Below are 22,503 nucleotides of genomic sequence, written 5' to 3'. Positions count from 1 at the left end.
TAAACTGAGAGCCAGCTATTTTGGGGTGGTCCGGGGTCAGAGTTGGCACTTATGCAGTTAAATGCCGACATTCAGCACTTAACACCTCAGTTAAGCGGCCAAATTGGACCACATAAAAGTCTGTCCTATCTTTATGCACTGTCAAGTGCTGAATATTGCACCTAACCGTATAAGAGAAAAGCAGCCACGTAAACCCAGATAGTCGATGCTGGTGCCCAGATATAGCCCAGCATTGAATATCCAGGAATGACGCCGGTGACTGCTTAAACAAAGAAACTCAACGGTGCCAGCTGATTATCTACCCTTTTGTATGCTCATGGTGTTGTCTTCTTTTGTTTTTAAGGAAATAGTATATTGGAAATTGTGGGTTTTAGAAAAGTGTAACTTGTGATGGATGCGCCTTGTGACATTAGGCAACTCATTTCGTCCTTCATTGCTTCAAGTAGAAATGCAGGGTTAGATTTACTGTATACCTTAATGAATAAACATCTTAATTTGTGTTTAATTTGTTAATATGTAACAGTTATATATAGGCCCCGTTGAAAATAATGGGGCTTGCATTAAATTGTATTAATGCACATTAAGAGCTATATTTACTAACCCGTTTTTAAACTAAGCCTTCTGGGGACCTGGAAATATTCTGGTCAATATTCAGCTTGTGGTGATTGACATTTTTTTAAAATGCTGATCGCTGCAGGTTAGTCCCGGATATTCAGTGCTGGGTTGTGCCCAGGGACCAGCACTTGAATATCTGGTGCTAATTCCTAGTGATCTGATTGTTGGAGCTTATGTTGATCCTGGCCAATATTTAGCCACAGAAGTTGGCTGCACTGGAGGCAGGAGAGAGTGGGCATCGCTTCTGCTTCTTTTAAGATACACCTCAATGGGAGAGGGGTTGGGGGATGTGGATGACGCAGGCACACCCAGTTCTATCAGCCATTGTTGTGTGGGACCTCTTCAGTCTAATCTTTTCCACTGAGCCAATCAGACCTGTTTTATATTGCAGTTGACTCCGTGCCTTAATTTACTGTTTTGGGGGAAAAGTGTGTAAGTCTTATCACTGTTGCATGGTATTTAGTGTTCACAAGTTTTAGTTCTTTACATTTTTCACCGGTTTCTTTGTGTGTTCTTTCTTCACATTAGCTCACTTTTGGCAGTTTTTGGCCTTGAGCAATTGCTGGGTTATCTTATCGCCATTGAATCATTTGATTGCTGTGCAGCTATTTTTCCAGATGATATATCCCACAAGAAGACTTGAGCAGCTTCTAGAGATGTTCCGGGTCAACAAGACCATATCCATTACAGATACCCACTCTTGGTGCCTGCAATGCCTGGGATCCAACCATGATACCTCTCATTGTATTCTTTGTTCACAGATGTTAGGGATTGGCGGTATAGAAAATCGGAGGGAAAAGCTTTTCATCAACATGACTGGTACATTAGCATCAGAAACTCTGTAGCTCTTGGACCCATGGAGAGCATCAGATAGTAGGGGTGCCTTAATGTTGAGTGTCTTGGTTACCCTTAACATTGAACATCAGTAGAACCTACTAGAATTGGTCATTGTCAGATTCCTGATCAAACAAAATGAAGGATTCAACCTCATCTTCCATCAGTGCCAATGGAGTGCGATGCAGGACATCAGGCAGAGGCCACAATGTCTTGATGGTGCTTCAGTACTCTGTTCCATGCTTCAGTGGGGAGTGTCAATGTCACTTGGTGGGTTTTGGGAATAAGCCCTTCAATTAGTTGCCAGAGGATGTAGTCGAGGTGTATGGCCTAGTTGAATTTAGGAGTAGTTTGGACAATTCTTAGAGGAAGAGTTCATAATCTGTTAAGCAGATAGACTTTGGAAAACTACCAGTTATTCGAGGATGGGAGCAAAAAGGAATGCATACACTCCTTAGTATCTCACAAATAACTTCCTAATGACCTGGAATGGTCACTGTTGGAGAGGCTGCTGGGTTTGATGGAATATTGCTGTGCCCCAGAATGGAATATGTTTTTTTTTTTTTTTTTTTTGTTACATTTGTACCCCACGCTTTCCCACTCATGGCAGGCTCAATGCGGCTTACATGGGGCAATGGAGGGTTAAGTGACTTGCCCAGAGTCACAAGGAGCTGCCTGTGCCTGAAGTGGGAATTGAACTCAGTTCCTCAGGACCAAAGTCCACCACCCTAACCACTAGGCCACTCCTCCACTCTAATTTTAAGGGGATACTATCTATTACTTGATACATTCACCTAGCACATTTGCCTATTTTGGGTTATGCAGTAAAGAAACTGGAAGATCTTGTTTTTGGTTGCTGTTATTTCAGCTTGCAGGGTCATTGAGCTTCAGTCCCTAGTAACGCATCCACCTTACACTAAGTTTCTTCATAAGAGTACTCCACGGTCACCCTATGTTCCTACCTAAGGTTGTGTTGGAATTCCATCTGAACCAGTCGATCGTTCTAACATTTTTTTTTTTCGCAAACCTCATGCCCATCCTGGCAAAAGTGCCCTGCACACCTAGGACTGCAAGAGAGCATTGGCCTTTTACTTGGAGCAGACTAAGCCCTACAGACAGTCCACCCAGCTTTTTGTTTCTCTTGATCCCAACAGGACTGACTAGTAAATTGCATTTCTTTCACTTATGCCCAAGCTGGGCTGACTCTTGAGGGTCATGTCAAGGCTCATAATGTCAGAGCTATGGCTGTGTTGGTAGCCCACTTGAGATCAGCCTCTGTAGAAGAAACTTGCAAGGCTGCAACGTGTTCGGTTCTGCAGAATTTCTTTGGGGTCTAGAATCCAACCCCATCCTCCTAGGCCTGTTTTGTTCTGTTTCAGGCTGCACGCTCGTACAGTATGTACGTAGTTTCAGGTTGATGAGTCTTTTGAACTCACTGTTGCAAGTTCCAGTTATCCTACTACTGTTTTGGTGAGTCTAGTAGCTAGGGATTTCCACGTGAGTATGACACAACCTGCTTGTCCTAAGAGAAATCAAAGATACATACCTGTAGCAGGTATTCTCTGAGGACAGCAGGCCAGTCGTTCTCACATATATTCTCCCACCTCCCTTTGGAGGAGTTTTTGTATAGCTAATGGGAAAGGGAAATAGGACTTGATATACTGCCATTCTGAGGTTTTTGCAACTACTTTCAAAGCGGTTTACATATATTCAGGTACTTATTTTGTACCAGGGGCAATGGAGGGTTAAGCGACTTGCCCAGAGTCACAAGGAGCTGCAGTGGGAATCGAACTCAGTTCACCAGGATCAAAGTCCACTGCACTAACCACTTGGCTACTCCTCCACCGTACTGATGGTTCGTGCTCTCAAGGCGGGCAGGAAGGCACCTGGCTATCTCTTAAAGATGTATACACTGTGAAAGCTTTCCGCACCAGGCGATTTGGATGGCATCACCCATATGTGAGAATGACTGACCTGCTATCCTCGGAGAATACCTGCTACAGGTAAGTATCTGCTTTCCTTGCTATCTTGAATACAGAGGATCTCTAATTTGAAAATGAACGATATAAAAAAAAACAAAACGTAAAGGGTTGCATATGTGTTTGTATATCACGTTGTGCTTAGATAGTAACTCTGGCTGTATGAATTAAGGCTGGGCTGGCTTGTATGGTCTGAGTCCTGCATATAGCAATCTGATTTAGGATGGGCTGGAGAGAGCTTCAACAGAAACTCCAGTAATTTGGAATGTGAGGAGAGTGCCAGGCAGACTTTTATGGTCTGTGTCCTGTAAATGACAAGATGGATTCGGATAGGCTGGAGTGGGCTTTGATAGCAGCTCCAGTGGTTGGAACATAAAGACAGAGCCGGGCAGACTTCTACAGTCTATGTTCCAGAAACACCAAAAAATAGACCATGATCAAGTATATATCACGTTCTTTGTTGATTGTCTTGAATTGATAATGAATGTGACTGTTGGGCAGACTGGAGGGATCGTTCAGGTCGTTAGTATGTTACAAACTATGATGAGTACTCTGTACTACTATAGTATTGTTTCCTTGGATCTACCAGCATTTTGTTTACAGGCATTGCAAGTGGTGCAGAATTCTGCAGTTTGGTTACTTTATGGACTCTTCATTTGAACATGTGGCTCCTTTTTTTGAAAGAATTTTGTAAATTTGCTGGGCCACAGGCAACCAAGTTTAAATTGCTACTGCTTGTTCATCTTGGATTGTATTAGGACTCATCCTTTTACTTGCGGAACAATCTACATTGGTACGTACCATCAAGACCTCTGCGGTCTCTGCATGCTTATGCACCTGAAGTGCCTAACTACCAATGTTTATGACTTGGTCAAACAAGAAAAGAGACGTTTTCAATCACCGGTCCCTGGGAATAGAATAAATGGCCTTTGGCGTTGAGACAGTAAAGGAATGTCAACTCTTTTAAGTTGATGCTGAAGCACCATTTACTTGTAGAGGCTTACAACTTGTGATCTTGCTGCTGTTTAAACTGATGCTGTGGCTTTGTCTTTGTTTTTTATTGTATGATTTATGTTTGTATGTTGCGTTGGGTCCTTGCCATGAGTAATCATAAACAAATTTGTCCCCTCACGCCCATATTTTTGTCTTCATTTCCAGGCTACCTTCTGAAAAACAAGGAAAATAAGTTTTGAAAGACTTGTTGCCACCAAATATAATTTGGTGTCTACCTGTTGCAGCATCTTTCTAGCACCCATAACCCCCTCCCCTTTTTTCTGTTGAAAGTATCCTGTAGTTAAGGTGTCCCATCTTTGACTTGCCAGCCTACTTGTCATTGAAGAACACCAGTTACTTATCTGCAACGGGTGTTCTGTTCTGTTCTGAGCATTGTCGTAGCCAGATGGCTGATTTAGAGTGGGCCTGGGCCCAAAGTGGGTGGGCCCATAAGTTCATCTCTGCCCACCCCCCTCCTAGTGCCCACGAAAACTGAACATTTGAAATACTTGAGCTAGCAGGGATCCCCAAGCCCCTCTGGCCAAAGATCACTTCCCAGCCAGAATATTTGAAGCCTGGATAGCCAGTGGCAATGTTCGCAAGCCATTGCCATTGCTGGCATGATGCATGTGGGGGGGGGATCCTTAACGGGGGGCTGGCAGCAGCTCAGGGACACTGCCGCCAGTTGCTCAGGTTGCAAGTGTTCTGGCCAGGAGGAGGTCTTTGGCTGGCGGAGCTTGGAGTTCTTGCCAGCCACACTTAAGGGAGCACCAATTTTAGGTGGGCAGGCACCAGCCCACTCGAGCTCACCTGTGACTATTCCACTGATTCTGCGCTTTTTAGAGACTGAAGGGAGGTCCTGTGTGACAGCAGTGAGGGGCAAACACATGCCTGTGAGATCTAGCTGCTTAAAAGCTTCCTAGAGTAATCTCTGCAGGGGAAGCACTTTCACATGGGCTCAATCAAATGGCATCACCTATTTGAGGACTTGTATCCTGCTATCCACAGAGAACACATGCTACAGATAAGCAACTTGGCTTTATTTGCACAGTGTGTGAAAATTTTGGTCTCCATTGGCTTTGCAGGTTTCTGCTAGAGTTTTAAAACGTATTGCCTAGAAACAACCACCTCAACTTTATCCTGTATTCTCTCTGATGCATCTAAAGCTCATTCTAGTCAGTATTTGTTTTCTAAAGCCAGTGATGTAACTGGGTAAATAAGATACATTTAGATTTATAAAGACTTAAGTATAAAATATTTAAGCTTAAATATATTTTAGATTATATTTTGAAATACCTTTCCATTCTAGCCAATACAGGAATGGCCCTGAATTGAATCCAGGGAGTCCTTCGGCAAGAGAGAGCACTGGCACTAATTTACAGGATGGACCAGTAGAGGGAGCTAACTGCTCTAACACAGCAGACTGTGAAAACAAATTGGTGCATTCAGATTCAGTCCAGTCAGATGATCACAAGCTTTACAAGGATCTACTGGTAAGAACTTTTTTCACATACGACCTTACATACTAGCCAGAAGTATGTTTACTATGGTGAGCTTTGTTATAAATCTTCAGCCTCAATATTGTGCCTCTTATAGTTTGACACACCAAAAGATGCAACAATGTTTTATTTTATTTGGATTTTGCTCACACCTTTTCAGTAATAGCTCAAGGTGAGTTACATTCAGATACTCTAGGTATTTCCTTGTCCCTGGAAGGCTCACAATCTAAGCTTGTACCTGAGGCGGCAATGGAGGGTTAAGTGGCTTGCCCAAGGTCACAAGGAGCAGCACTGGGATTTGAACTGGCTGCCTCTGGATGTCAAGACTGGTGCTGTAACCACTAGGCTACTCCTCCACATCTGAAAACATTTTGAGAGGGAGATTCATGAAAGTATAAAGGATTTTCATCACAAATGATTGGGTTCAAGATGATGCTGAAGTTGATAAAGAATGTCAACAAACAGACAGCAGTCACCTTGCAGTGTCTGCTTAAAGGAAAAGCATGTCACCATTAGCAAAAAAAAAAACCCACATCCCATTCTAAAGGGCCGTTAAGCCCTTGAGGATGTACAGTCTGGAGTTTATATATCCAATGCTGTTCACAGCTTCGTTCTTTATTAACTTCAGCACCATCTTGAACCTAACATTTGCTGGTTTGTTGTTACCCTCCTGAAGCAGCTTTGGTGAAACCAAAGGGCCTGTTGACAAGGACTATGAGAATATATAGTTGTGAACTATTGGATAAGTAAATGCGTTAAAATGAACAGGATTGAATTTGAAGCATCACAAGATAAGTAGCGCTTGGTGCACTGTGTAGCTTCCTTTTTTGGTAAAAAAAAATTATCCAGGAACATTACAGCTCTATTTAAATAGTTACTGTTTGTGGAATTTTTACTCACCATGAATTCATTTGCTGTGGGTTGCCTTTTTCAGTAGTGGCTTTTTTCTCCGTACTCATTTCCTTAGGAGTTGTTTTTCCAATACTGTTTTTGCTGACACATTGAAGCTGGTGATAGTAACCCTATTAAGGTCTATGTAATGAGCCAATGTGGGCTATCTTCGGGGTGGTTGAGGCTTCGTCTTTGTTAATGTTTACCGCTAGTTTGCAGTTGTGGTTTCTGAACATTCCACATCAGTTGCTTTTGAGCAAAATTTAAATTATGTAGTGGTGGTTAGCATCTTTCTTTTTCTTTTTTTTTTGCTCTCCAAATTGTAACTATTGCTTAAATAAAAACATACATTATTGACACAATCAGACTTATTTTCGAAAGAGAAGGGCGCCCATCTTTCGACACAAATCGGGAGATAGGCGTCCTTCTCCCAGGGTCTCCCAAATCGGCATAATCGAAAGCCAATTTTGGGCGTCCTCAACCGCTTTCCGTTACGGGGACGACCAAAGTTCACGGGGGCGTGTCGGAAGCATAGCGAAGGCGGGACTGGGGCATGCCTAACACATGGGCGTCCTCGACCGATAATGGAAAAAGAAGGGCGTCCCTGACAAACACTTGGGTGATTTTACTTGGTCCATTTTTTTGTTATGACCAAGCCTCAGAAAGGTGCCCGAACTGACCAAATGACCACCACAGGGAATCGGGGATGACCTCCCGTTACTCCCCCAGTGGTCACCAACCCCCTCCCATCCTAAAAAAAACCCAAACTTTTTAAATATTTTTTGCCAGCCGCTATGCCAGCCTCAAATGTCATACCCAGCTCTGTGACAGCAGTATGCGGTCCCTGGAGCAGTTTTAGTGGGTGCAGTGCACTTTCAGGCAGGCGGACCGAGGCCCATCACCCCCTACCTGTTACACTTATGGTGGTAAATGTGAGCCCTTCAAAACCCACCAGAAACCCACTGTACCCACATGTTGGTGCCCCCTTCACCCCTTAGGGCTATGGTAGTGGTGTACAGTTGTGGGGAGTGGGTTTTAGGGGGAGGTTGGGGGGCTCAGCACACAAGGTAAGGGAGCTATGCACCTGGGAGCAATTTCTGAAGTCCACTGCAGTTCCCTCTAGGGTGCCCGGTTGGTGTCCTGGCATGTCAGGCGGACCAGTGCACTACGAATGCTGGCTCCTTCCACGACCAAATGGCTTGGATTTAGTCGTTTCTGAGATGGGCGTCCTCTGTTTCCATTATTGCTGAAAATCGGGGACGACCATCTCTAAGGTCGACCTAAATTTCACAATTTGGGCGTTCCCAACCATATTATCAAAACGAAATATGGACGTCCATCTTGTTTCGATAATATGGGTTTCCCCACCCCTTCGCTGGGACGTCCTGCGAGGATGTCCTCAGGAAAACTTGGGCGCCCCTTTCGATTATGCCCCTCAATGTGTCCCCTTTTAATATAATAAAAATTAAGTTATATAGGACTCTTAATGGTAGGTTATTTAAAAACCATATAAACAAAACCAGTTATGACGTTAACCGGTTTTAAAGATGGCTGCCAAACGTGGTATCACAGAAAACTTGTATTAAAACAAAATAAGGCAGATTTGGTAAAACAAGCAGTGACTTCAAAATAGAACCTAAGGTTAATATAAGGTCATATGCTAAAACTGAACAGCATAAAAGGTCTAAAAGCTTACCTGCAGTTGTGTTCAAAAAAACGCTTTGGCGCCAAAATCGCCACTGCAACAGTATCGAACAAGCAGAATTGCATCATGCCCATTGCATATTAAAGGCTTAAACCATGAATATGTATGGGATGGTGGTGTCCCTGCAGTGCAGCAGTGCAATAGCTGGTTAATAGCCATTTTTGGAGACAGCTGGTTAAGACAATAACAGGTTAGAATACATTAACACTGTTATTGTCATAACCAGTGCAACAGATAACATATAGATATATTATATATAAAAAGGAGATGTATAAAATAACTACAGTATCAGTTTAAAAATCAAGTAGGTTAAAAATGAATACTTGGACTACATGTGACAAATATGAAGACAAATCATGAATGGGGTCGTTGTGTACAGAAAATTGTATATGAGTGTGCTCTTCCCTTAAGTACAGTAAAATACAAGCAAGTGTGTAGTCTTTAACTGATAAATTACACAAGTGTCAGAGCATGCTATAGGAGGAGTCCGATCCAATTCAGAGTTCAAACCACGTGGCATTAGTATTGAGTAGAAAAAAATGGTCTTCTGTTCTTCCTTTAGTAATTGCTTGTCTATATCGCCACTTCTTTATTGAGTTTTCAAAACTTTGTAAACAGAAAAAATTTAGTTCATCTATAGTGTGATAGAATGATTGCTAATGATTAGGTGCTGTGGTATTGTTTTGGCTAGTGCAACTTCTTGTGCTTTGATCTGATGCTTGATCTTGCCTACATATAGAAGATTGCATGGACATTTAATGATGTATATCACTTTAGAAGTAGTGGCATAAAAAATACTTTTCTGCTCTGTGGGTGAGTCAAAATGTCAAATTTCCACAGCACGTGGACAAATGCTGCATCTGCCGCACGTTCTGTGTCCAAGGTGAACATCTTAAGAGGTCTTCTGCAGGGTCCAGAAGGGTGGAGGGTACCATATGTTCCTTTAAATTTCCACCTCTGGAGTGTGCTTTCAGTAGGTTTTTATTATTGCTCTCCAAGATGATCTTCTGGATCTTGCTTGCTATATGTGACTGAGAGTACATGTGACATCCAGGGCACATTTGTTAGAATTGGTGGTGAGTAGCTCACTGCAAGATTTCATGCTTGCTTTAGTGTATCCATCTTCTATGCACTTGCATGGATAACCTCTTTGAAACCTATCTTTCATGATGGTTGATTGTCGTTCAAAGTCTTCATGTTCTGAGCATATCTTTTTTTAAGGCGGAGAATCTGGCAGTAGGGCAGATTACGTTTCAAAGAGGGGTTCTGAAAACTAGAAAAGTATAAAAAAAAATTTCTCTGTAGGCTTGCAGTATAATGTTGTGCTAAAACCATATTCGTTCTTACAGATTATCAAATCTAGGAATTTAATTTTATGACAATCATATTGTGACAAAGATAATGGATCATGGGCAGACTGGATGGACCGTGCAGGACTTTTTCTGCCGTCATCTACTATGTTACTATCATGTTGATTTAACCATGTATAAAATGTCTCTAAGCTCATACTGTTGCCACGCCAGAGGATGAAAATGTCATCTATGTAACGTTTATGTAGAATCATGTTAGATTTGAATGGATCATCTTCAAAATGTGTCACATAGAGATTTGCTATATCCGGTGCCATCGCAGCTCCTATTGCCACAGATCTGGAGATTGAAACGATTTATTTATTTATTGTTCGCTTATATCCCACATTTTCCCACTCATGCAGGCACAATGTGGCTTACAAAATGTTAAATAAAATTACAAAATAGGAAAACTTAGAAAAGTATACAAGGAGTATGCAGGGGGAAAAGCATCTAACAGGGTGAACTAGAAGGGTAGGGGTCAGGGAGAGTGCATCAGTCAGCGGTTTAAAGTGAGGAGTAGGTCTTGGCAAAGAAGTAGGTCTTCAACAACGTCTTGAAGAGGGCGTGGTCCGCTTGAGTTTTGAGGTGTTGCAGGAGAGCATTCCAATGCTTAGGGCTCCAATAGCGGAAGGACGAGGCGAAGATCTTCTTGTACTTGACACCCTTACAGTTTGGGAAGTGGAGGTAGGAATGAGCAGCAGGATTGGCATTCCTGGGCGGAAGGTCGATCAAGGGGTGCATATACTCCGGGGCAAACCCATAGATAATTTTATGGGTCAAGGAGCAGAGTTTAAAGGCAGTGCGCTCCTGTACAGGCAGCCAGTGTAATTTGAAACGTAAGGGTTCGGCATGTGCAAAGCGTTGCTCTCTTAGGATGAGTCTCGCGGCAGTGTTCTGAAGTATTTGGAACTTTTTCAATAGTGAGGCCTGGCAGCCCGCATAAATTCCGCTGCAATAGTCCACGTGGGAGAGGACAAGTGTGTGGAACAAATCTCTAGTAAGGAAGTATCTTATACGCCGAAGACTCCACATGGCGTGAAACATTTTTTTGGTGACCAAGTGCACAAGATTATCCAGCTGAAGGTGTGTGTCCAGTTGCACTCCTAAAAGCCGCAGGCTTGTGGCAATCGGAAGGACAGAGCCCAATACTGGGAGCACTGTGTCAATTACTGGGGTGTGGATGGACGAGAGGATGAGACACTGTGTTTTGTCCTTGTTTAATTTGAAACGGAAGACCTGAGCCCAATGTTCTATGGTGGAGAAGCAGGCATCAATGAGGTGAACAATTTCCGACATGGTGGTGTGAAAGGGGATGTAGACTGTAATATCATCGGCATAGATGAAAGGGTTGAGGTCCAGTTTTGCGAGAGGAGCAGCTAAAGGCATCAACATAATATTGAATAAGGCAGATGAAAATGGAGAGCCCTGCGGAACCCCACAGGAGGCCTTCCACGGATCAGAAGTAACCGAGTTCACTGAGACCTGGTAAGTTCTTGTTAAAAAGCCCGTAAACCAGTGTAAGGACCTCCTATGCCAAAAGTATCCAGCAGATGAAGCAAGACTTCATGGTCCACCATATCGAAGACACTAGACATGTCAAATTGAAGCAGTAAAACTTTCCGACCGATGGATAGCTCTCGTTTAAAGTTAGATAAGAGGGTGACCAGGACAGTCTCGGTGCTATATTGAGCTCTGAAACCAGTTTTTGTTTAATGCTATTGTTGCCAATGTCTTGATAAACCAGTTAGGGATTCGACGAATTGTAGTACATCCCTGTGGAACGGATTGAATAATGCAGAGTGCAACTAACTATGGAATGTTGGTGTACCAGCTGTCAATGTCCAAGGTAACCAATGTGATATTTGAGAGGTCTCCATCGAATTCATTAAGTAACATCATATGTCCCGAGTCTCTGATGTAGGACTCAATCTTCGGGACAATTGGTCACAAGAAGTGATCTACAAATGCAGATAATGGTTCTATCACCAAGCCTTTACCTGAAACAATAGGCCTTCCTGGTGGATTTGTGGAGGACTTGTGAATTTTGGGTACTATGCATATGGTCGGTGTTATCCTTTGCTCCTCTTCTTTCTCTGGACTCATGTAGAGGCTACATTCCTGTTCTTCTTTGGATTTTGACTAATTCTGCTTTCCATGGAGAACCCCATTATATAGTAAGCAAGCAATCCTGCTTGCTGGTAAGCAGTTTCATTTCCCTATCTCACTAGTGTATAAAGTTTATAGTTTTCTATGTATTAGCATACTGAATTGTTAGGGAAGCATTTCGATACATCATTGTAATTGATAGTTGAACTCAGTTTTGCAGTGTGTTCATTTTTTGTAATAAAAGCATTTCTTTTTGTGTGTAAGGGACAAGTAAATCAGCTATTAAAGACCTCATTCACTGAGGCAGAAGAATCCTCAGCAAAAGAAAGCATTCCAGCAGAGAAGTGTGTCACATCTGAAAGTAATATCAAGAAAAAGAATCCAGTAACTTATAATGACAAAGATGATGTGCTAAGTGCTACCCTTAAACAGTTGAGAAACCTTGGTGTGAAAATCGATTTGGACTCCCCTAACACAATGAGGAGCAATGCAAATAAAGTTGAGAATGCCAGGTAAGGTAATGCAATATTAATCGACACAGTGCAGAAGCCTAATTGTTGAGTATCGGAGAATCCTTGTTATGCACAGGTTGCTAGACATGGGTTTTCCTAAGACCAGTGTGCAAACTTGTCAAAAGGTGCCATGCAGTTTAACAGACTAAAAACATTTTGTAGTTAGCTTGCTGACATTGAGCATATTTAACCTTTTTAACCTTATCTAAGACATTTCAAACAAATCTTATTGTGTAAAGCAGGTCTGAATACCATGGATATTAAAGTAGTGTTTCTCAGAGGATGAGCAGGTCTGTAAATCCTCAAGTCTGAAGAAGACATTGCCAATGGAGCCCAGTGAGGGAAGTACCCCCCGTAACTTTTCTAGAAATGTTTGATGCACGTGCACCTGTTCTGCCTACCACTGTTGCACAGGATATGCTCAGTCTAATCTTATCTACATTGTTTTCATAGCAATCACTACAGTGCCTCAGAACTTATTTCTTGTAATTCTATAAGTCCTGTTGCTGACAGGTGACCTAATGTCTACCTGGTAGTTCCTTAATCAGTTTTTTTTTAATGAATTTCTAGTTTTATTTTTTTCTTGTCAGCTTATTGTGGGCCTTTTTTTTTTTTTTTTTTTAAAGCCTTGAGCTCCCAGCCAGGGTATTTTGCCACCATTCAGATGTTTGAATTTGTTGCAGCTATTTTTTCAGGTGAAGGTTCTCAAAAGAAGATACCTAGCAGCTTCAAAAGATATTCCTGGTGCAACAGGACCATATCCAGTAAGAGGGCTTATGTTTTCAAATGGAAGAGTTTTGCTGTCGTGAGGCCCTAGTATGCTAAGTTTTTTTTTTAATAGAGGTTTTGCTCACTCCCCCCTCACACACACCCCTTCCACTATCAGGAAAACTGAACAAGCCAAATTACTCCAGAATGTTACATAGAAAATTCATACTAAAAGAATACCCGGGTCATACACACACATGCTAAATACGGAATAATTGACCAAAAATGATAAACATAAATTAAACCATAATCCCAAGAAGCCACGTTTTGCATGCAGTACATCATCAAAGAAATAGAAAGAGATACATTTCCTCCTATAGTGTGCAAAATGTAAAGATGACACTTGCCAGGGATGGTGTTAGGGGAATGTAACTCCAGTCGTGTTTAACACCAGGATACACATTTAAAGTCTGACAAATTCTAATAACAAAAGATAGGAAAATCATGTTATTTATTTTTTTTCAAATCATGTTGGTCTCAATCTCTGGTTTGTTTCCCTCCTCTTTTCTCTTTAACTTGCTCATCAGGGTGTCCTGCTCATTTGATATTTCTTCTTGTTCCATGCTCACCATCCATCTTTCTCCATGTTCAGCATCTCCCATCTCTATGTTCCCTGTCCAACATCTCCCCTGTATCCATCATCACCACTCTATCCTTATCCCCTTCCCCTGTCCAGCATCACTCCTGTGTCCCTGTGCCCCCCCCCCCCCCAAGTCCAGCATCTCCCTTCTGTGTTCCTTTTCGCCCTCATTTCTAGGATCTTCCCTGTGTGTCCATATACCATCTGCCCTTTGTGTTCCTGTCCCTATTCTCCCCTCCATGCCCATCATATCCCCTCTGCTTCTGTGTACCTCTCTATGTCCAGCTTCTCTCTCTTCCTCCTGTACACCAATGTGTCTCTCTACCCTCCCTTCCTCTGCTGTGTGTTCTTCATCTCGTTGGTTCGGCATTTTTTTTCCCTTCCCTTCTCTCCCTTCCCCCCTGCAGGTCCGGCACCTCTCTCCCTTCCACCCCCTCCCCCCCCACACAAGTCCAGCATCTCCCTTCTGTGTTCCTTTTCGCCCTCATTTCTAGGATCTTCCCTGTGTGTCCATATACCATCTGCCCTTTGTGTTCCTGTCCCTATTCTCCCCTCCATGCCCATCATATCCCCTCTGTTTCTGTTTACCTCTCTATGTCCAGCTTCTCTCTCTTCCTCCTGTACACCAATGTGTCTCTCTACCCTCCCTTCCTCTGCTGTGTGTTCTTCATCTCATTGGTTCGGCATTTTTTTTTCCCTTCCCTTCTCTCCCTTCCCCCCTGCAGGTCCGGCACCTCTCTCCCTTCCACCCCCTCCCCCCCCACACAAGTCCAGCATCTCCCTTCTGTGTTCCTTTTCGCCCTCATTTCTAGGATCTTCCCTGTGTGTCCATATACCATCTGCCCTTTGTGTTCCTGTCCCTATTCTCCCCTCCATGCCCATCATATCCCCTCTGTTTCTGTTTACCTCTCTATGTCCAGCTTCTCTCTCTTCCTCCTGTACACCAATGTGTCTCTCTACCCTCCCTTCCTCTGCTGTGTGTTCTTCATCTCATTGGTTCGGCATTTTTTTTCCCTTCCCTTCTCTCCCTTCCCCCCTGCAGGTCCGGCACCTCTCTCCCTTCCACCCCCTCCCCCCCCACACAAGTCCAGCATCTCCCTTCTGTGTTCCTTTTCGCCCTCATTTCTAGGATCTTCCCTGTGTGTCCATATACCATCTGCCCTTTGTGTTCCTGTCCCTATTCTCCCCTCCATGCCCATCATATCCCCTCTGTTTCTGTTTACCTCTCTATGTCCAGCTTCTCTCTCTTCCTCCTGTACACCAATGTGTCTCTCTACCCTCCCTTCCTCTGCTGTGTGTTCTTCATCTCATTGGTTCGGCATTTTTTTTCCCTTCCCTTCTCTCCCTTCCCCCCTGCAGGTCCGGCACCTCTCTCCCTTCCACCCCCCCCCCCCCCCCCCCACACACAAGTCCAACATCTCTCTTCCTTCCCCTCCCCTTGTAAGTCTCAAGCCTTTCTCTTCCTTCCCCTCCCCCCTCCATTGCAGTTCTAGTGAAGGCCCCAGAGCAGGCCTGTGAGGATCACTGTCGGCTCCATAAGGTAAAGATGGATGGGAGAATAATGGAAGAAGACACTGAGAAGCCAGACCTGTGAGAGTAGTAACTATGAGTTTTATTTAAATTTAACAGCAGGAGAGAGAGAGAGAGAAAACAATTTTAACACCCAGCTCACATCCCCAAATTTGGGTTTTTATTGATCCCGTTTATGATCCCAGCCCACAGCTATCATCAGGATGGAAGTACATTGAAATCTCGACACAGTTTATTTAGAACGGGCTCAACTGCTTTTATATATATATATATACATACTAGTAAAAAAGGCCCGTCTCCGAAACCAATGAAACAGGCGCTAGCATGTGGATTTTTTTTGTGTATGTGTCAGAGTTATTTTGTGTGTGAGGGTGAGGTGTGTGTGCAGGTTGTTGATGTGTGTCTTGTTTTTTGCTTGGGAGTTGGGGGATGTGCTGTGCTGGCAAAGTGGGTTGGGATTGGTGTGTGGCTTTGCGAGGGCGGGGCATGGTCAGTGTTGTGGCTTCACCACCATGAATCCCATGAACCCTTCAGTGAGTGACTGAATGATTTCAGAACGTTGAGGGTAAGTTTTATTATAGTAATATATATATATATATATATATATATATAAGCAGTTGAGCCCGTTAAAACGGGCTGGTGGGTCGCCGCCCCTCCACCCGGGCCGTCTCTTCGCTATTCAACTTACATCTCCGCAGCAGGCAGAGATCAGCTGAGCTCCCGTCGGCCTTCCTTCTCTGCCTGTGTCCCGCCCTCGTGTGACGTAACATCAGCGAGGGCGGGACACAGGCAGGGAAGGAAGGCCAACGGCAGCTCAGCTGATCTCTGCCTGCTGCGGAGATGTAAGTTGAATAGTGAAGAGACGGCCGGGTGGGAGGGGTGGCGGCAGCGGCGACTCCGGGGGCGGGGGTACCAGTGGCGGCGACCTCAGGGGGAGGGTTGCGGTGGCGACCTCGGCAGTTCCCTCCCCTTCGCGCAGTTTCCCTCTCTATCCCGCCCCCCCCCCCCCCCCCCCCTGTCATCACGTATTGACACGGGGGCGGGACAGACAGGGAAGTCTCTACTGCGCATTTGCGAGTGAGTACGGTCACTCGCCGTTTATATGTTATTTTTTTTGGGGGGGGGACAATGGTTTATTTGGCTGTGCTCATGGGAGCATGGCCACAATCTTGGGAGCATGGCCACAAAAAGCTTGACAAGTACTACATATGGTCTGTCTCCCAGGGAGGTTTAACCGATCTAGTCTATAGCCTATATTCACAAACACTGAAGTGAAGCATAGGTAAAGATAATCCATGCTTTACTTAGAAGCATAGCATCAGCTAATTTAAGCCTGTTGTTTTTTTTTATGCTGAAGATAACACTTAAGAAACCCTCAGTATAGTAACCCTTAAGAGTGACTGCACATATAAGGGATATATTTAAGTAAGATATGGAGCCATTTTTGAGTGGATTCAAAATGCTTACTGCCAAAGTAGCTAGTGATTGCTTTCTCAAGTCATGCTGAAAATGAATTTGTGCAAGTTAGAGGGCAAGACAGGTTTCCCAGGCTTGAGAGCACATTGGTAGAAGGGGGGGGGGGGGGGCAGAGCACAAGGCAGTGCTGTGTAAATGCAAGAAAAGTAGCTGAGACGCCTTTCTTCTGAACACAAGCAGCCTCTGAGGAGGAGTAGGGAAGGCTCAACACTGCCCTCCGCAAAGCCTTAGCAACTCAGAACTGGGAAAGCCCTCCCGAAGGGAGGCATCAAGGAAAGAAGGAGCTGATCGGGAAAAGGAGTCCCCCAGACCTTGGAGACCAACCAGGAAATAGATAATGGAGATCAGGGGACAGAGCTAAACCTCAAAACCAGCTCAGCAGTAATAGCTTTCATGCCTCATCCTTGCTGTACCTCGCAAGCGGCTGCTTGCATTGGGGAGAAAGTGGTCTCATCTAGTTTCCTTGCATTTGCTGCTTTGACAGTATGGGAGAACCGGACGTTTCTGTGCAGACAACCTTTTTCCTTGTGTGTAGGTTTGCTGAGTCATGTGCGCACGCACAGCTGAGAGGGAACAGTGCTCACAACCCTCCTATTTCCCTGAAGAGTTGAATTTATTTAGGTTGTTATAGACTGAGGAGGTCACACACAACAGTGACAGGTGGGAACAAGCAAGTAAGCATGTGTGATGAGACTACCCAAGTGCTTCTAGAAAAGTTTCTGGGGTACTCTTTCCATGCCAGGCTCTTAGTGACATCACCCCCAGACAAGAAGATTTAAATTCTTCTGTCCTTGAAGAATACTTACTACAGGTAAGTAACTTTGTTTCCTTTGTCATGCCACCAGCAAATGTGGCCATGAATTTGTCCCTTTCCAGAAGGCAGACCTGCACGATATAGCCTACTTTTGACAGTCACTAGTACTTAGAGCATCTCACGTCATTAAACTTCTTAATCGTAGATGCATATTGTGGAGTAAATCAGTGAAAATGGTTGCAGTGTTTTTATTTTTTTACCCGATTCCTTTTGAAATTTCTTGTGCCATTTCTACCTGCTTCCCTGCTTCCACGCAAGACTTTTTTTTTTTTTTCTTACTTGAAATTTTAAAATAGAATTAATGAGAAAAAATTTTAAAATATAGTAACATATATAGTAGATGACGGCAGAAAAAGACCTGCACGGTCCATCCAGTCTGCCCAACAAGATAAACTCATATGTGCTACTTTTTGTGTATACCCTACCTTGATTTGTACCTGTGTTCTTCAGGGCACAGACTGTATAAGTCTGCCCAGCACTATCCCTGCCCCCCAACCACCCGCCCCTCCTCCCAACCACCGGCCCCTCCTCCCAACCACCGGCTCTGGCACAGACCGTATAAGTCTGCCCAGCACTATCCCCGCCTCCCAACCACCAGCCCCTCCTCCCAACCACCGGCCCCTCCTCCCAACCACCGGCTCTGGCACAGACCGTATAAGTCTGCCCAGCACTATCCCCACCTCCCAACCACCAGCCCCTCCTCCCAACCACCAGCCCCGCCTCCCACCACCGGCTCTGGCACAGACCGTATAAGTCTGCCCAGCACTATCCCCGCCTCCCAACCACCGGCTCTGGCACCCAATCTCGGCTAAGCTCCTGAGGATCCTACATTCTGCAGTGCTTTAAAAATTTCCAGACTCGCATGAATTTGTTCCCTGTATTAGTAAAGGCATCAGCCAGTCACAGTTTTTACAGGAGAAAGTCATTCTCTCTGCACACTTGAGATGATATATTTGTTTGAATGAATCTGTTCTGATTAATGGTCTCTCTCTATGTTGAACAACTTGTTTAACAGTGAGGTGTGATGGTGGCTGACCTGTTGAATGAGCATTAAGTACTTGTATATGGAAAACATGTTACTGTATTATGAGTTCTCATCTTATGTCCAGCAAGGTGGTACACTGTGGCGTAAATACTTCTGACTCTCACATAGAGGCAGTGATGGTAGCCCTTGCTGGTGTTGGATGTAGAATAGTATCTGAGGGAGTTGGTGCCTCTACTGTTTGAACCAGCAGTCAGTGTCTCTTCACATGTGGTGAAGAGAAATGGGGGCTGGGAACAAAGTTGACCGCTTTTGAAAACCTTGCTTAACAGTCACCTCTGCCATTTAGAAGTGTTAAAATTGGTCATTTTTCCTCTGTTTGTGTTTTAGTGTGCTGGCTTGTATAAATCCAGATGCAGTGCTGCCCCGACTGAGCTACATGTCATTTGCAAACATTGGCATGAGTGGTTTTAACCCCAGCGGAGCTGATTTGAGCATGGAAGCAAATGCAATTGCTTTAAAATATCTTGATGAGTCTCAGCTGTCCCAGCTTTCACAAAGTCGCTCAAGACAGAACAATGCTCTGGATTCTTCAGCCGTTCAGGGTCTCTTACATTTGAATGCTGACAAAAGCTTGGTAGGCCTTAGCTTGATATCCCCAAACAATATGTCCTTTGCAACCAGAAAGTATATGAAGAGATATGGGCTGATCCAAAGCAATGACGGCAGTGAGGATGAGGTTGAAGATGAAGTGTTTAAAGATAGCAGCGTTCCGGGAGAAGTAGAGAATGGACATCTTATGCATCAAAATTTTAGACCTGTCATAATGGGTCTAAGTTACAGAAAAGAACAAGTTAGTGAAAGACTTAACACTGACTTGAAACATAACCTTGAGATAGCAGGCTCCTTACTAAAACCAGGTGGAAACACATTAAGGGACATTACAAATGAGAGAATTTCCCCCAAGCCTTCGAAATTATTGCAACCTCCAGAAGAAAATTCTTTACAAGTTCTCAAAGACTTCAAGCCCAGTGCCAAATTTTTAACGGGTAACGCACAGTTCACAAAGCACCCCGAGAAAGAAAATGCAAAGGATGTACAGATCCTTCCTGACAAACTACCACCTTCCCCCTTTGAAACATTAAAGTTCACAGAAAATCAGAATTCAGTTGGCGACTTCCTAGACGTGAACCGCCTCAGGCAACTTCCAAAATTATTTTAACTCCTTTAAAAACTGTATTTTCTACTTGTAGGGACATATCCACACAAATAACGTTTGGGTTGCACTGCATAATGTCCATTAGTAGGAGCGTTTCCAACTGTGTGAAAATATTGGAAATATTTGTATGTGCTGAGTTACTTTCCAAAGCTGTGGCAGAATAGGAGTACTGTAAAGACAGAGAAGGGTTCAGTCCTACTACGGTAAGTCAAAGTAATAAGAATTAAGGCAGCACTTTTGTTTGTAAGATTTATATCAAATGATCACCCATCTTAATTTCTTTTGTCCTTAACTTCAGCTGAGTGCAAAGCAGTTTGCCCATAATACACTGACTTATTGACTCTTTTATTTCCTTTTAAGTTAAAGTTATTTGTCTACATTGTCAACTTGTACAGTATTTTAGTGCTAATACTGCACTGAGGGGGTCAGTCATGGTCTGTTTTCCAGTGCATAGGGTTGTATTTCAAACTTCATTAAATCCTTCACATTGTCACCTTTAATTTCCTTTGCATCTCAATGTATAGAGTCCTAATTTTGTTTTTACTTAGATCCTTTTCAGAAATACTGCATTACTCTAATATGCATTCATGGTAGACTTCAGCTGTTGCGTAAGCACATTATGTATCAGAAATCCCAGGCTAAGCAGCTGTCTTAATTTGGGGTAAAATTTGCACTCAAATTCACAAATATAAAAAAATGGTGTCATTTTAAAATACAGTTGGTAATTACCAATAATACGTACTCATTATCTCTTGGCCGTCCCAGATGTTTGGTACATTTTATGCAGGGACATTCACAAATCAAGCGCTTTTAAGAATTGCTAAACTGAATTTCTTGATTCCCAATCTACTTCTAAACATTAGCATATGAAGTATTAGCAATACTTACCCTTACTGGGCATGACTTCTGTTGGTAATCTTCTGGAGAAGGCCTTTGTCTTTTTTACATTGCTTTCCCTCTTGACAGGTGGTGTCTGTGGGTTGAGTCCGCAGTCCAGTTGGCATAGTATTTGGGGGGGATTTTTACTAAAGCTTAGCTTGTTATCTGCAGCAGGGCCCATTTTATTCCTACAGGCCATGCTGCAGATAACTCGAGCTAAGCTTTAGTTTAAAAAAAAAAAACCCTGAAGCTTTTGACCAATAAACCATTCGCAATGAATATTTCTGAGCTCTGATATGTTTGCTGTAGAAAAAGAAATCTCTAGTTAAGGGTTTAGTATACCTGGCAACATGGGATACCTCCCGAGACAGGCTGCCATAGAAACTCTGGATTGTTTACCGTCTGAGGCATCTTCCATCCTGTTATTGCTTTCTAATGTAACCAATCAACGCGTGCTATTTCCTGTTCCCTTCCACTAGCGTGCTAATCTGCATTATGAAATGGAACATTGGCAGGGGCCAGATTTAGCAAGCAGAAAGCCTGCAGAATTTTGCCAATAGCATGAGGACTTTAAAATGAATGGGTGTGTGTTGTGCTTTTTTTTTTTTTTACTTAAAAAAAGAAATCCATGTTCTAATACTCATAATGTCTCTTTGCAGTACTGCCTGTGGGATGTCAGTTATCTTACAATGCCTGAACCTAAAGGTGGTATTGCTGAAATAACTGCTTAGAGAGAAACCATTGAAATTGCCTTATGATATGTTTGAAATGTTTTGTGAAAGTATTGTAAATCTGAGTGACTGAACTGTTGGTAAATCACTGGAGTGTGTTTGCAGTGTATTTGTCCTTTTATATTTAAATATTTTTAATATAATAAAAGTGTAAACTGATTTGCCTGTGTCTTTTTATTTAGCAGAGCATGAACAGTTGAAGGTCGTAAAGCCTCATGTGTAAAAGAAATGGAACATTTTGCACTGTTAAATCTGAATATTTTGGTGTTGCAAATTAAATTGCTACATTATAGTACTAAAATACAGCATAAAAGTAGTCATACTTTCTGATAATTTGGATCTAGGAAACTATTGAAGTATTTAGAAAATATGGAAATACTGGGGTTCACCTTCCTCCAGTTTTCTGTTATTACCATACCCATACTTGTGAATATTGCACAAAATATCCAGAATTTTTGTTGTGCTTACCTTCCCTTTCTCCCTAATGCATCTCTTGCTTCAATTTAAAATCCTATCCCTTGATTCATTTGTATTTTTTGATGGGACATGGATGGGATGCTGTGGAAGTTTGGTGAAGCAAGCTGCACCACAGCCTACACGATGACAAGACCCAGTGGCCCCAGGCAGCATAGTCATACAGAGAGATTCTATTTTTTTTCCATAGATATAAGAATTTTTTACAAGGAGACCCACTTGATTTAGAAAGTGTTATAATCCCACATCAAAATGGAAAGGATAATTCTCGAGTTCTGGTCATTACCTCTTCTCGGCATCTGACCACTTGCGCCTAACATGGGAGAACTTGTCCGCGGGGCTGGAGCTCTTGCGTCGGGGCTCAACGTGATGTCAAGTCCGGGAGACAGTGGTAATTCCTCCTTTGCACCGGCGTCTCCAACGGTACTGGTCCCGAGCATTGGTCCTTACGTTGGAGTCCTCAAAAAAACGGTCAATAGGACTGAAAGGTAAAGTGGCAGGTATGGGGGAAGCCCGGACCGATGCCTTGCCTCTTCTTTTTGGCATTTCTAAGAAAGGTAAGCG

At 43.3% G+C, this 22,503-nt stretch overlaps 1 protein-coding gene across 2 annotated transcripts in view; it reads left to right on the top strand.

Annotated features, from left to right (window-relative positions):
- STIL (STIL centriolar assembly protein) overlaps nt 1-21,569 on the top strand; it is a 114,182-nt gene extending 92,613 nt beyond the window's left edge. For both annotated transcript variants that reach the window (XM_030206557.1, XM_030206556.1), the window contains 3 exons: nt 5,731-5,914; nt 12,239-12,486; nt 19,027-21,569. In XM_030206557.1, coding sequence (XP_030062417.1) covers nt 5,731-5,914; nt 12,239-12,486; nt 19,027-19,858 — 1,264 coding nt within the window. In that variant the 3' untranslated portion in view covers nt 19,859-21,569. The remainder of the gene's footprint in view (nt 1-5,730; nt 5,915-12,238; nt 12,487-19,026) is intronic.
- Nucleotides 21,570-22,503: the final 934 nt, after the last annotated feature.

The sequence above is a fragment of the Microcaecilia unicolor genome, chromosome 6, assembly GCF_901765095.1.
Source record: "Microcaecilia unicolor chromosome 6, aMicUni1.1, whole genome shotgun sequence".
NCBI classification, from domain to species: domain Eukaryota; kingdom Metazoa; phylum Chordata; class Amphibia; order Gymnophiona; family Siphonopidae; genus Microcaecilia; species Microcaecilia unicolor.
The sequence above is the reverse complement of the archived record's forward strand: the minus strand, read 5'-3'. Positions and strand labels throughout refer to the sequence as shown.